The sequence below is a fragment of the Thermobia domestica genome, chromosome 8 (genome assembly GCF_964235325.1).
Source record: "Thermobia domestica chromosome 8, izTheDome1.hap1.1, whole genome shotgun sequence".
In the NCBI taxonomy this organism is placed as follows: domain Eukaryota; kingdom Metazoa; phylum Arthropoda; class Insecta; order Zygentoma; family Lepismatidae; genus Thermobia; species Thermobia domestica.
In genome coordinates this window covers 270052803-270068113 of record NC_137461.1, presented here as the reverse complement: position 1 = coordinate 270068113, position 15311 = coordinate 270052803, and the positions used below count along the sequence as shown (strand labels likewise).

At 34.3% G+C, this 15311-nt stretch overlaps 1 protein-coding gene across 2 annotated transcripts in view; it reads left to right on the top strand.

Moving 5' to 3' along the window:
- Positions 1-15311, top strand: part of LOC145693621 (interleukin-1 receptor accessory protein-like 1) — a 321166-nt gene that overhangs the window by 260617 nt on the left and 45238 nt on the right. For both annotated transcript variants that reach the window (XM_081769777.1, XM_081769776.1), the window contains exon 4: positions 8681-8783. In XM_081769777.1, coding sequence (XP_081625903.1) covers positions 8681-8783 — 103 coding nt within the window. The remainder of the gene's footprint in view (positions 1-8680; positions 8784-15311) is intronic.

Here is a 15311-nt window from a genome sequence, read left to right as displayed (position 1 = left end):
TGGAAAAATTTGCAGTGTTCGACAAATTGCAAATAGAACAATGTAATTTCAACTGATTTTTATTTATCTGTTATCTTATCCAGAAGTGACCATGGGAAAGAGAAATTTTGTTGATATCACCTCAGTTGGACTCCCTCCCGTTATAGAAAATCCGTCAGAAGATACTTGGTACGCATCTCTACACCTCCTCATAACCTGGAAGTGTCCATCCGTTCTGTAGAAATGTCAATGACCCTAAACCCTGTCCTCCACTAGCAAATAACTTGCAAGAACGAGATATTTGTGCAATTCTATTTAACTAAACTAATTAACAGTGACAAAAAGGTAAGCAGATTCGTTTGTGATCTATTGGCTTGCATTATGCACAATGTCGAATCGCGGCGCCTATTCTAATTCCTTACGAAAATGTGGTGCTTTATAGGTAAGGTGCATCGCATGTTAATTAGTTTTTCATATACAGTACAGTTATTTTGTTCACTTAATTTTACTTTAAAATGAGAGTTTTCGGTTAATTCGAATTTTTGATAATTCGAATTTTTTCTTGTGCCCTTGGACTTCGAATTAAAGACTCCACTGTATACTTCAGGATCTTTTTTTTTCTGTACTTGTTAAACACTCACCCAAAGTTGCTTCGGAAGATGTCCAAACACTGAATTAACTTTTGCAGTATACAAAGGAGTTGTTGAAATAACTATTAGTTATCGTTGGAATAAATATTAGTGTAACAAGTCGTTGTTTGGATAATTGAATCGGCGAGTGGAAAAAGGAGAATATTCGAAAGGAGAATAATTCACCACGTTTTTGGTACGAGAGTCTTTCAATAAATCTTCAGAAAACCCGACAGATGACACTCGCAGTATCGAAAACGGTTTGCTTTTAGTTGGCTAGTAAGCATCATTCCTCATTAGACTTTTGTTAAAATTCAGCCATATCCGTCACATAGTTTCTTCGTCATAGTCGATTGAAGAAAAAACGAGTTGTTGAGTTGAAACAAACTTAGAAAAATGAAGAGAAAATGAGTTTAATGAGGTTATTAAACATTTCTATTTAAAAGGTTTAACACTGAAAGAGATCAAAGCCGAGTTGAATGTAGTTCATGGCACATCTGCTTCTGTGTTTGCGACTGTTTACGATTGGGTAAATAAGTTTAAACGTGGCTGTACATCCACAAGTGATGAACATCGTTCGGGACGTCTAGTGTAATTGACTTCCTCCGAGATGATTGACAAAATCCACGATGTGGTTTCGAGTGATCGACGAATGAAAATACGCGAAATAGTTGAGACCACAGGCATATTACAAGATACAGTTTTTTCAATTTTGCACCAAAAGAAAAAAAAAAGTTTAAAAAACATCTCGGCAAGATGGGTGTCGCGTTTGCTCTCAGTGGAGAATAAACGCAATCGTGTGTCAGTTTCGGAGGCTGGTTTGGCGCTTTTTCGTCGCAATCCCGAGTTTCTGCATCGATATATAACAGTGGACGAGACTTGGTTATACTATTACACTCCAGAAACAAAGGGACAGTCAAAACAGTGTGTTTTTAAAGGCATCCCGTTCCGAAGAAGGCGAAGGCGGTGAAATGGCAGACAGTGTGATAAGTACAGTTTTGTGGGATACACACGAAATCATCCACATCAATTACTTGAAAAAAAAGTAGAAACAATAAATGGAGAGTATTATGCATCGTTATTGCACAAGTTGAGAGAAGAATCAAGAAAAAACATCCTCATTTGGCAACGAAAAAAAAAATCTTGTCTATCAAGAAATGCACGCAGGCATCTAATTTTCGCAGTTTCCATGGCGAAAATTATGAAATTCAAATTCGAATTATTACATCCACCGTATTCATCAGATTTAGCCACCAGTGACATTTTTATTTGTAAAACTTGGAAAAAAATTCTTGACAGAAAACGATTCACGTCGAACGAGGTCATCATCTCCCAAGCAGATGCCCACTTTGAAAATCTTTCGAAATCCTACTTTTTTAAAAGTTGGAGAAACGCTGGGGAAAATGTGGCGAGCTAAAAGGAGATTATGTTGCAAAATAGAAAGATCTACTCAAAAAGAGATGTTTTTAAAATCTTTTTCTAAGGACTTACTGGACAACCCTCGTATTTTGGGAAATGAAAGGTCTTAACATACGCCACAGTGGCGTATTTAAGGGGGCTTCCGGGCTTAAGCCCCCCCCGAAATCTACTTACTATAGTCAAGTACATGAAATGTCTTGCAGAATTTTGACATTTTCAGGCAAAGCCCCCCGAAATTTAGCAAAGCCCCTCCCGAAACAAAGTTGTAAATACGGCACTGGCCACAAATGTCTTCTTATACAAACATGTTTGTGTAAGCAGCGGCATTTCCGGCAAGCAATCTTGTTTTTCGTTTTCTGAAAGTAAGGTATTATAGAATATTGTCCTTTTTCTACTTATGATTCTATTCAATTTTAATAGCGAGTAGTTCGTTAGTTTGGAGTCTATAAAATCGTCTTGACCACCGAGGCTGTATGAGACATAGACGTACAGTTTAATGTGGAATCCGAACTACTTGAGCTCCAACCAGGAATTGAATCCAGGTCTTCGGCTCCGGATATCGAGTAGTTACGAATAATTCGTGAATAATTATTAGGATAAAGAGTAGCGGAATATCTTTTTCAGAGTGATTCAAATAATAATGGGAACAAAATTATTGGAATGATTAATACTTTTAATTTAACAACATTATTAGGAATTAACGGAGAAGTTGTTGTCCAAGAATGAGGCATTAACCAATCAGTAGATCTCTTTGAGCTGAATAAAATGGCGTGCGTGTGTGTGTGTAAGAATCACGGGAGCACGCACGGGGGTCCACAGGGCCCGTCCCACCCCCCAAGAAACTTCCTAACAGCATACATTTGTACACTTTCCCAATAAAGCGATACTTGTTTAATAGGGAAATGATTGACTAGCATCAAATTTGATCCTCTGAAAATATAGTTGGAAGTATTTTACAATTAGTTATCGTATTGTCTTTTCGGGTGCAGAATAGTGCCCATTTAAGGGTCTTCACTACAGCGAAATTAAACTACCGCTAATTTTAGAGTTTTTCTGTAATATCTTCAAAACAAATAAAAATAATTAAAAAGCAGAAACGTAGTGAACTAGACAATACGATTTTGCATGTAATACCTTTACCACAATTCACCTACCTGCTTTTGGTACAGAACCCGCAAAAAAAAAAAAAAAAAAAAAAAAAAAAGCTAAATTTATCTACAGTTGCAAATCGAAAACAGATAGTTGAGTTGTGATAACGGTATCACATGAAAAATCGTATTGTCTAGTTCACTACGTTTCTGCTTTTGGACTATTTTTTTTTATTTGTTTTGAAGATATTACAGAAAAGCTTTAAAATTAGCGGTAGTTTAATTTCGCTGTAATGAAGACCCTTAATTCTACATAGACATGGTGGGTTGTAGTATTGGACCTCCCCATAGCTTGGACCTCTCCCAACAAAAATTTCTACGTGCGCGCCTGTTGGAATATGAATTATCATGCATATTTTTTCGAAAATATGGAGAAACAAAATTGTATGAAAATCATGCCCCATATTGAGATAAAAGTGATACTGAAGTTCTTGACTATGACACTATCAAGACAACAGTATACCGCGGGATCGGTCGTAGAGGTTCTGAAACACCCTAGGAAGTTCGTCCACTGGAATCTTGGTCACCACCGCTGTCACATTCACTTAAAATGACGCAACATCCTCAAAACTTCCATTTGAGGACAGATTTTTCTCGCAGACAAGTCGTAGAGGCTCTGAAACGCCCTAGGAAGGTCGTCCATTGGAATGCTGTTCAGCACCGCTGTCAGATTCACTTAAAGGCAAATTTAAGCGTAAGAAAGAAATTGAAGTCTGCTGGGGCCAAATCAGGCGAATATGAGCGATGTTCAAGGACTGTGAACTTTTTTATTTTTTGTCAAGACGATCGCTCACGATACTAAACGATGACTACACCAATACCTGCGATGTTTATGATGGTCGTCGGACACGATTCGTATTTTCCTCACTTTGGGCACGCACAGTTCTATCAGGACGATGATACTCTTCCAGACACTCACAACTGTGCTTGAAATGCGAAAAGCATTCGAACACTTTGCTTCGACTAAGGCAATCATGTTCATACGGGTTCTGCATCATTCTGTACGTTTCAATCGTGGTTTCACGTTTTTTTTTTTTTTTTTAAATGATTACAACACATTGCTTTATTCTCTGAACTTGACAACGGATAAAAGAACAGGAATGCGACTGTGGTGCTGAACAAGCTATTCCAGTGGATAACTTTTTAGTGTGATCCAGAACATTTACGACCGCTCCCGCGAGTATGTGGTGCAAAAACGGACGTATGTATAAAACTAAACCTGATAACGTTTTTTTTAAAACTATCGTTAAGAATTTTATTTCGAGGTAGTTCCGGAACTTATTGAACACACTGTGTATATCAATTGATGGGTCACGTCACATTGAATAAAATAACATGCTTGAAGGTAAATTATCGTGTAGTTTTTGAGCGAAAATAAAATAATAATAATAATAATAATAATAATAATAATAATAATACTGTAATAATAATATTTACTGTCAAAATCATGAAGAAATAAATTAACATTTTCTCCGTTTTACAGCGTTACTATTAATATATGAATAAAATAAATAACATAAAAGAATATTACAAGTCCAAGTTGTCATATATATTAGAATTTCATATCTTAAAATAATTGTCTACCATGGGAAAGAAAAATGTATTCTGTTTGATAAGTAAGATTTTCAAATTGCTTTACCATTTCTCTCTCTATTTGGTAGTCATGGCAACATAATCTAAGTGGTTTTCTAATTTGAAAGAAGAAGGCATTTTTCTTTATATTTCCTTATATATATTTTTTTTTTTCATGGTAAGAGTATTGATTATTATTCTGGAAGAGCGTTCTTTTGTATTAAAGAAATGAAAAAAAAAAAAAGAAAAACCTTTCCGTTATGCTCTTATACAAGTGCTAATTGTTTTTTCTACATCAATAATTTTAATAACAAGACGCGTAGGTTGTTTTTGTTGCTAACAGAATCCGCAACATTAACAAGAACATATTACCTACGTGAGAAGAAGTAGTATTTGGTTTCTGTTATTTTGCACTGAATTTGAAAATATACAGATGCTTAAGAAAATAGCCTTTAAAATGTATTTGCGTATGGATTTGATGTTATGGTAACGAGAAAGATTTTTTTCTTCCTCTTGGCATAAAGAGGATTTTTATCTTCTTTTTTCCGTGTGGAATTTTGTATGATCAGTCAACAGTAACAAAATTCATGGTTCTGTGTTTATTTTTTTGAAAAAAGTGAAGATATTTTTTCTTCAGTGTAAATATAAGGAAATTCCGTCTTTTTCTGTGCGTTTTCCGTAGTAATTCAACAAAACTGATTTGTACTGGTGTGTTCTCTGAGTTCCTATCTAAGGAATTGTCTTACTGTTTGTGTTCCGATTTCTATTGTCATGTGAGAACACCAGCGCGCTAGAAGCATTACGGGATGCATTTAAGCTATAACACCTCAATTTTTTTTCTCAGGACTGGTAACAGATAGAAATGTGCTGTTTGTTTTAAAATACGCGAGCATTCGTTGCAATGCGTGACAGAGAGGGCAACACCGTACGGCACACAGAACTCTAGCGGCAGAGGTAAGAGTGTGTTTTTGATACGATACTCGTAAAATGGCAATTACAAGAACAATGTGTGATCATTCTTTTCTCCATTTGCATGGTATAACACCGCTTGTAATCCATCGCCAGTTGAGTGAGACATGTGATGATGGTGTCATGGATGTGTCGAATGTGTGTTCGTGGGTGCGAAGGCAGAACATCGTGTGACAACAAACCATGATAATCTCGACCTCGCATAAACTGGTCTGAAGTGTCCACAGATTGCACATAAATGCCAGCTTCTGACTCGATATGTTCCATACTCAAAAATGACATCAAATTAGCCTATGAACATATTCTTACTTAATTCTGAAAATATTATCACTAAGAATTCAAGTTAATTGTAGAATTTTCTTAAAAATAGGAAAATACGTCTACCGTCAAAAGTATTAAAGTTTCATGGTCATATTCTTTGTAGTAATGAAGAAATAGTGAATACTTTCGCAAAGTATTTCAGAACAGTGTTCGTTCTCCTTCAGAAACGATAATTGACCGTAACATAAATCTGCGAGATAATAGGTATTGTAACATATATTTACTAAGTATTTGCCACGTAGATTTGAAAGAAATAGAAATGGCTATTAAGAACCTTAAGTCCAAAACGGCAATTGGTTCTGATGTAATTCTCTCCTCTTACATTCTGAAGGGTTGTGCTGTATATTTAAATATCCCCTATTAATTGCATTCAGTTTGTCACTAAAAAACAAACACTTTCCCAGACCCAGACAAATGGAAATCAGCTTTCATTTGTCCAATTCCAAAACCCAGCAATGCCCAAGATATTACTAACTTTCGACCAGTAGCAATATTACCTGCTTTTGCCAAAGTATTTGAGCATATCTTGTATCGACGAATCTTGAATCATCAAACCGATTATCTCAGATAAACAGCGTGGCTATATTCCACAAATATTCACTTAACAAATCGTGCAATCATTACAGATTTTATAGCGAATTCATTAGATGTAGGTAGCCAAGTCGATGTGATTTATATTGACTTTGAAAAGGCTTTTGAAAAAAATTAATCACAACATATTATTGGAAAAATTAAAGCTTTTTCACTTTTCTCCGCCCTTGATTAAATTCTTCTCGTCATACTCGTCTAATCGTAGACAATCCGTTCTTTTTAATGCATACAAATCTAAAGAATATATTGCATCATCAGGAGTCCCTCAGAATTCAAACTTAGGACCATTGTTATTTTTCTTGTTTATTAATGACTTACCAGACTGCATTCCTGACCATCAAAAATTACTGTTTGCGGATGATCTAAAAATATACGCTAAAATCAATTCTCTAAACGATAACATAAAACTGCAGCAAGATCTAGATGATATTAGTAACTGCTGGTGCTCTTCTAATCAACTTGGAGTCAATGCAAGTGCAAAGTGTTACCGTTCACTAGGAGCAAATCACCTTGTCACTTCGATTATTTAATTAATAAAAATTTAAATAGATATGATTTAGTTAAGAATCTTGGTGTTACGTTTGATGCTAATTTAACGTTTGACAGTCACATTGCAAATATAACAAGTGAAGCATTCAAACTATTAGGATTCATGATTAGAACAGGGAAAGAACTTAAGAACTCTTCAACATTATAAAAGTTGTACAGTGCATATGTTCGTTCAAAGTTACGTCTGCTATTTGGAATCCATCTCAATATAAAAAATCCTAAGAAAGAATACAGGGAAAATTTTTAAAATTTCTAACTTACAAAGAAACACACATTTATCCCGCTTACGACAGCTATAACACCGTCCTTGAAAACTTTCGTCTTCCAAAGACTCAAAATATTTTGGACTTAGTTTCTTCATTGAACTATCGTGTTCATTAAAAACACGAAAAAACACGGGCCTCTATTAGTGTAAAAAATCAAACACTAATATATTGATGAAATCACCAATCTGGAGAACAATAGCTTTATATAATAGAATGTGTGCAAATAACATGAATTGGATATATATATAATATGTCTTTAAAATATTTAAACAAAAGGATAAACATTTAAAAACGTAAAGAAAAACACACAACCTTTAAAATTTCTAAACAAAAACATCTGGAAGCCTAAAGAGAAACATATAACCTTATAAAATATCTAAACATATAATATACAATCTTTAAAATATTTAAACGAAAGAATAAACCTTTAAAAATGTCTGAAACTAAAGCGTACAACTTAAAAAAAAAGTTCTAAGCAGAAAGCATACAACCTTAAAAATCTAAAATAAAAGCATCCAACGTTTAAAGTATTTAAACAAAAGTACACAACCTTACAAAAACATTTAACGAAAATGGCTAAATCTTAAAAATATCTAAATGAAAGCATACAATCTTTAAAATATCTAATATATATATATATATATATATATATATATATATATATATATATATATATATATATATATATATATATATATATATATATATATATAACTTTAAAAGTGTAAACTAGATCATGCCATCCTAAAAATTTCGAAAGAAAAGTACACCACCTTAAAAATATCTAAATAAAATCATACAACCTTAAATATATCCAAACAAAAGTATACAACTCTAAAAATAACTATACTAAAAGATGTAATATTTAAAATATTTAAATAGAAACGTGTAACCTTAAAAATATCTATACAAAAGTATGCAACCTTAAGAAAGTAATAAAATTGCAGTATTTGATTGACCATGGTGTTTAATGGGGACACCAATTTGCAATTTTTAGCTACATCTTCTACTGTTTTTTTTTCTCACAAAAACCTGATAATGCAGTTACGTATTTGAATATAGAAATTAGTTACCATAAATGCCTCACACTTTGTTAGTTCTTCGATTTTGAACCCCTAAATATTTTCAGTGATTGTAATAGCCTTTAAAACTTACCATTATTATACTAAGTTTTGTAGTAGACTGGACTATCGGCTAAACCGATGACTTAATCCTTGTGGTAATGTTATACTTGTAGGCCGAATAGACCTTCCAGATGCCCATAACGAGGTCCAATGGAGCCGAATAGGGGAGAACGGAACTATGGATCATTGGAGATGCGAACAGAAACAGGCTTCCAGGTAAGTCATTCTACTTCCACAATTATGACATATAATTTTAGTGAATTGTTTTATTTCACTTACGTTCTCTGTTTGTGTATAATTTTGCAATTATATTTTCACCCAATTTTACCAGTTTCGTGATATCTGTAGTGGCAACTCTTAAATTTTAGCAATTCCGCTGCAGACTTCTATACGGAGAAAAACAAATGTGTTCCGGTGGTGCTAAGTTTTATTCTGTTTATTATTCCGCCATTTATCTCAAAATAACAATGGAGAGTCAAAAGTTTTATAATATTTCGGTATCCGTCTGATATGTATCTGCGGACAGCTCTGTGTTTACAAGTGACGTTAGACGTATAGCAAATTTCTTACATTTTCAGAAGTTTTTATACGAAACGAGAATGATGGCTTGTCTTGTAGCCAGCCGTACAAGTCATATATTGTTACGAATTAGAAATACAACAATACAGGATGTCTGAGAAGTCCTCGTACTCCTAGGTATGAGTAGATATATCACAGAGAAACAGTCTCTGTAATTTTAGTTGTAGTAATGGTAACACTGATTTCATGGTCACAGACAGTATTATCTCTGCTCGGGGTACTCTTGTTTCCTCCCATATTTTCATTCCACCTCTTCCATCGTCATTCACTTGTTTTACTCATCGTCTCCCTGAGCCTCAAGGGCATACTTGTGGGTCGTGTAAGCTGAAATGTTTAATTTCATTTTCACTAATTACACTGGCTGGCATTCATTTATTGGCCCCGAGAGCTCTCAACTCGCTTGTGATCTCTGGGCTAGCGAGTGCGAGCTATAGAGCTGCCAAAATGTCTTGAGCCGTGGCAAAAATGCGAACTAAAACTCACCCTCGACACACCCACGCGTTGAGCCAGTAAGGATTCAGCTGTTGCTAAGCGAGAGATCCTTAGCGAAAGGGAGTGGAATTACTTCAGACAACGGCAGTGCTCGGAACAGAAGACTAGGTGTCAACTCAATGTGGTATATCTGTAGTACCTACTTTATTAAAAAATAGCTAGCCCGAGCTTGATCGCCTGAATCTGAGCTGACGTGAGATTCATTGACAATAGTGAGCGCGAATCCCAGGCCTCTCTCCCCATAGATTTCATGGGCTCCTACTGTAGCCAACTCTGTTTTTTATTAAAAATAGTCAAGAAATAATTCAAAAGTCGCCTGTATTATCAATGGACTAAAATTTAATCTTGTCATGAAACGGTGTTTAGAAAAGAACCCATATATTTTTCAAAACTAATTTAATTTAATTTAATATCTAAAAAGAAATATGCGGGAATTTCAGACTTGAAGAAATCACGATTAAGTTAGAAAACTTAAAAAGAAGCCCAATCCACGATTAAGTTTAAAAAAAAAAAAAATCAGCCGGGTCAAGTCCCAGCCCTTCCGATATATGCCAGTTTCACCCACCCGTATGGGCAGCGCTGTCCATTTGGAATAGTGAGCATGAGCCCGGTTGATCCCCGATTACAAAATGGCCATTTTTGGGAAATAAGAAAAGATCACTAACAGATATACACTTGTGTATACCACCATATGTTTGTAGTAGTGTGTACTATAATATGTTTGTAGTAAAATATGTTCCGCTTGGATACCAAGTGACCTTCCTCCAAACTTAAAAATTTCCAGGAGAGAAATTTAAGTTTCAACACCTCCCTTTAAAATTCATATTTCTGTTGTGTTGGCAATCGAAACGGTAACTATGTAGTTTATAGACTAATGATTTAATATTTACAAAAAATCTATTCTAAAAACTGACCATCTATAAAAGTGAATTATAACATTAATCTATATTTTCCATTTTTGTACCTAGACCTCTTTGCGAGTACCGGATTTACGTGTAGGCTAAACAAGCTATAGCTTAGGGTCCCACTCGCTGGGGAGCCCAAAAAATTTAAAGAAGAAAACTGATTCAAATATAATGTCCAAATAACAAGGAAAATCAAATAAGATAAAACGCACATGGCAACAATGGTGTTTTGTATTATGTACTAGGCTTTTATGAAGCAAGTAATAGGGCTCTATTTCTCAGTCCCACTTGTAATGAGGTGCCTGTTATCTAGCACCACTTATAATGAAGCCTCCGTTTCCCAGTCCTGCTTTTAAAGGGCCATTGTTTTCCTTTAGATTTTCATTGGGTCCATAAATTAGCATATATATTCAAACCTTAAAAAAAGGCGATATTTTGTAGCTGAGAGAGAAAGCTTGGCGTATAAGGGATCCCCTAAAGCTTGACGTAATCCTTTTCAATAGCTTAGGACCCCATCAAACTTAAATCTGGCACTTCTTTTTGCATATGTAGCACTGAAAGAACGAACAGAGATGAAACACCTTGTTAAGACTTTGATTTTTTAAAGAACAGGATATTGAAAATTATTACCGGGTAGAGGAATGCACGAGCATGATAGATCCGGCCTTGAAGTTAAAAAAGCAGAGAAAAAATATTTTTAAAAAAAGAAAAAGAAAAAAAAAACGTATTTATAACCACACGTGTTACATAATAGTAAGTAATTGTCCCATGTTGCCTTCTTGTTCGAGTTTGAGTGAAATTGTACCTTGTTTGGACATAACAACCAAGGAAAATAAGTACGTCCACGTTAAAAGTGTTACGTAAAAATGTATTAACTTATACATGAATGCACTTAATTAAGGCATCTATACCAGTATTCTGCATATATGTGTATCTGTTACGTGCTGACTTCTATTGATGCCTTGCATTAGAAAATAATATTTAGTATCCTTTAATAAAAGTACTAATTCATTATATTTTTACTATCAAATTGTATCTTTGTCATGTTCCCGTCTTTTTCTTAAGAAGTAGAGTGATCCCGGAAATTTACGTCTTGAAATTATGAAGGAGAGGCGCTGCTGTTGAAGTACAATCAAAACCATTCCTCAGGACCTATACGTGGTGCTAAATTCTCAACAGGATCCAAGACATTACTGGAATATCAAATGAGTTCGTGATACTCCCAACAATCTTTATTGATATGATTTATCACATCAATAAAATATTAATTAAAAGGGGTGCATGATACTGCAGTAATTCTTGGATTGGATTCTTTGAGTTTAACGTTCCGTTCAACAGCGAGGCTGTATGAAACGTGGACCTACTGATTAATATGGAATCCGAACCACATGAGCTCCCACTGGGAATCGAACCCGGGTCTCCCACGCCATAGGCGCGTACGCTAAACGCTTAGTCACGAAGGAGCTCTGCAGTAATTCTTATTGATGGAATTTATCTTTGCTGAAGTACAGTATTAATAGGGGTGCTTGATACTGCAGTGATTTTTATTGATAAGATTAATTAGTAGTGAAGTATTAACAGGAGTGTGTGATACTGAATTCATTCTTGATAAAATTTTATCATTACTGAAGTGTTAATAGGAATTCCGTGATATTGCATTCATCCTTGTTGATAAGATTTATCATTACTGAAGTATTAATATGGACTCATGATACTGCAATCATCATTAGCAAAGTATGAGTAGGAGCTTTTGATACTGCCATCAATCTTATTAATAAAATTTATCATTATTGAAGTGTTAATAATAGTTCTTGATACATTCATTCATTCACCCACTTACTCATTCATTCCTATTGATGAGATTTATCATTACTGAAGTACTAATAGGGTATTATGATACTGCAGTGATCATCAATAAAGTATTAGTAGTGGTTCATGATACTGCATTCATTCGTATTGATAAAATTTATCACTACTGAAGTATGAATAGGGGTCCTTCTTACTGCAGTGATTTTTATTGATAAGATTTATTGATCCTGAAGTATTAACAGTGTTTCATGATACTGCGTTCATTCTTGTCGACAAGATCTATTATTACTGAAGTATTAATAGGGGTCCGTGATTCATTCATTCATTTCTTCATTCATTCATTCGTATCGATAAAACTTATCATTACTGAGGTATTAATAGAGCTCTTAATACTGCATTCATTCTTATTGATAACATTTATCATTACTAAAATATTAATAGGGGTCCTTGATACTGCAGTTAATTTTATTGGTAAGATTTATTCATACTGAAGTATTAACAAGGGTCCACGATACTACATTCATTCTTGTTGATAACATCTATCATTACTGAAGTATTAATAGGGGTCCGTGATATTACAGTGATTTTTATTGATGAGATATATTGATACTTAAGTAGTAACAGGGCCCCATGATATACTGTATTCGTTCTTGTTCATAAAATATATCATTGTTGAAGTGTTAATAATAATTCAAGATTCATTCGTTCACTCATTTATTCGTACCGGTAAAATTTATCATTACTGAAGTATTAATAAATAGCCCATGATATTTTTCACTACCATGGTTAGTGGTCCGTGGTCCTATTAGTATCATGGATCTCTAATGATTCTTACTAACACTGGTAAGATTTATCAATTCTGAAGTACTAATAGAGGTCCATGATACTACAGTGATAGTTATTGATGAGATTTATCATTACTGGAGTATTAATGGTGGTCCATAAAACAGCGTTTATTCTTGTTGATAAGATTACTGAAGTATTAATAGGATCCTAAAACTGAAGTTCCCATAAAATGCAACTAGTCTTAATATTTAGAATGTTTTGTGATAGAAATAGAGGCCAGTCCATTCTTGTTCGCAGTTTTTAATCTGTAATCTTGTTTGTGCTCCTACGTGAAATAAAAATGTCTCAATACTTGTGGAACTAAATATACCTTCCATTTCTTGGAATTTGGTTTGCCTGATGACACGAAAAAAAAAAAAAAAAATGAACCGAGAAGGTTCATGCGTGACATTTCGCACGTGTCGTTAACATTGGGTTCAGGTGAAGTGGTATCCGATCTTACCTGCCTACACACCACCATCCCACGTAACTGTTTCGTAGTATTATGTACTTCGTATGGACAAAGAAATTAAGACAATTTATAGCAGCAAAATAAAATTGATTGTTATTATACTTTATATAATTTTTCTTTACTGAAAGTTCACTTTTTTAAGTGAGTGGTGTGACACCAGGAGCGGATCCAGGGGCAGCCGCCCCCCTAGAAGAGGAAACTTTCTTATTTTATATATATATATATATATATATATATATATATATATATATTGTAGCAGGACTCGATTTTCGAGGAAAATAATTTGTATATTTCGATTCTATTTTATATTTATGTCACAAAATCATTTATTAAGGTTATAAAAATTAAATGTTGTATATGCGAGTAAATGCAAGCTGCACAAAGTTGCTAATGTTTGTGTCAGCAGTTTATTGTAAACACATGTGTACAAGAATATCATCGTTAAGAGTCTGGCAATGTAGGAAGGAAATGTTGACAATGTGTCTATCCTCACATTAGCCAGATTCTAAAAATTGTATAAAGTGAATCTGTAAGATTTCACAAATTTCATAAAATTACGGATGTACGGAAAATTGCTTAAAATCGAAAAATCAGAACGTATCGAGGATTGCAATTTTGAGTTTTGACACATGGAAGGAATTTGTCTCTCCATGTGAAAACGGTGTTGCACGTGCTGCAGCAGACGACGGAGGTTGGACAAGGCAAAACAAAACTAGAGGACGAAAAGGTTTTGGGAAAGTTCGTAAACAATCTTTAAAGAGTCCTTTAAAAGTTCGTAGAAATTCGACAGTGGACAGTACTTCAAGATTTGATAAAAAGTCTATAGTAAAGTCTATAATCAAGTTACAGTAATCATTCTTTGGTTCAAGTTTGGAGAACCAAGTTCTATTCAAAAATCAGCCAAATAACAGGAAAAAAAAAAACAATTTATATTCCAAATCATCCTAACAACGGAAAACGTCACACAAAAAGTAGCATTGAAACAAAATCATACTTCAATGCTCATTTCGTCTTTCATCAGCTAAAAAATTCAGCTTAAAAAAGCCAAGTTCAACGCCAAAACAACAAAAAAAATACACCAATTTATTCAGGTATGTATAGCACCAATTCAATATTCAAAAGCTCAATACTTAACCGTTCTATACTCGTCTGGCAAAATAAATCTTAATATCCGTCATTACTAACGTTCTGAAATCTTACAGTACACTCATAAACATAACAAAATACAATGTCTTTATTTTAATAAAGTAGACGTATTATTATTTAATTTATCCCCAAATAAAAAACCTCTCGCAAGTTAATATCAGTGTTTGTCCCACTCATTCTAAATGGTAAGTAAAAGGCGCCTAGTTGCACTCAACTTTACATCCCCAATTAAGCACTGAGTGGCTAGGTTGTCATGGTGGAGTATGCTTAGGGTTCGATGCCTAGCGGAGGTTATTTGTAAAGATTTTAGTAAATTTAATTAAGCACTGAGTGGCTAGGTTGTCAATATATATAAATAAATAAAACCCATCCCAAAGTTTGGAGCCCTTAAAAGTAGCAGTATGACAACCCCCCCCCCCCCCCAGAAGTCGGTCCTGGATCCGCCTCTGTGTGATACAGTCGGAAGTATTACTAATCGTAATTGGAAAGGTTTGTTCTTGATTCTGTAGTACTGCC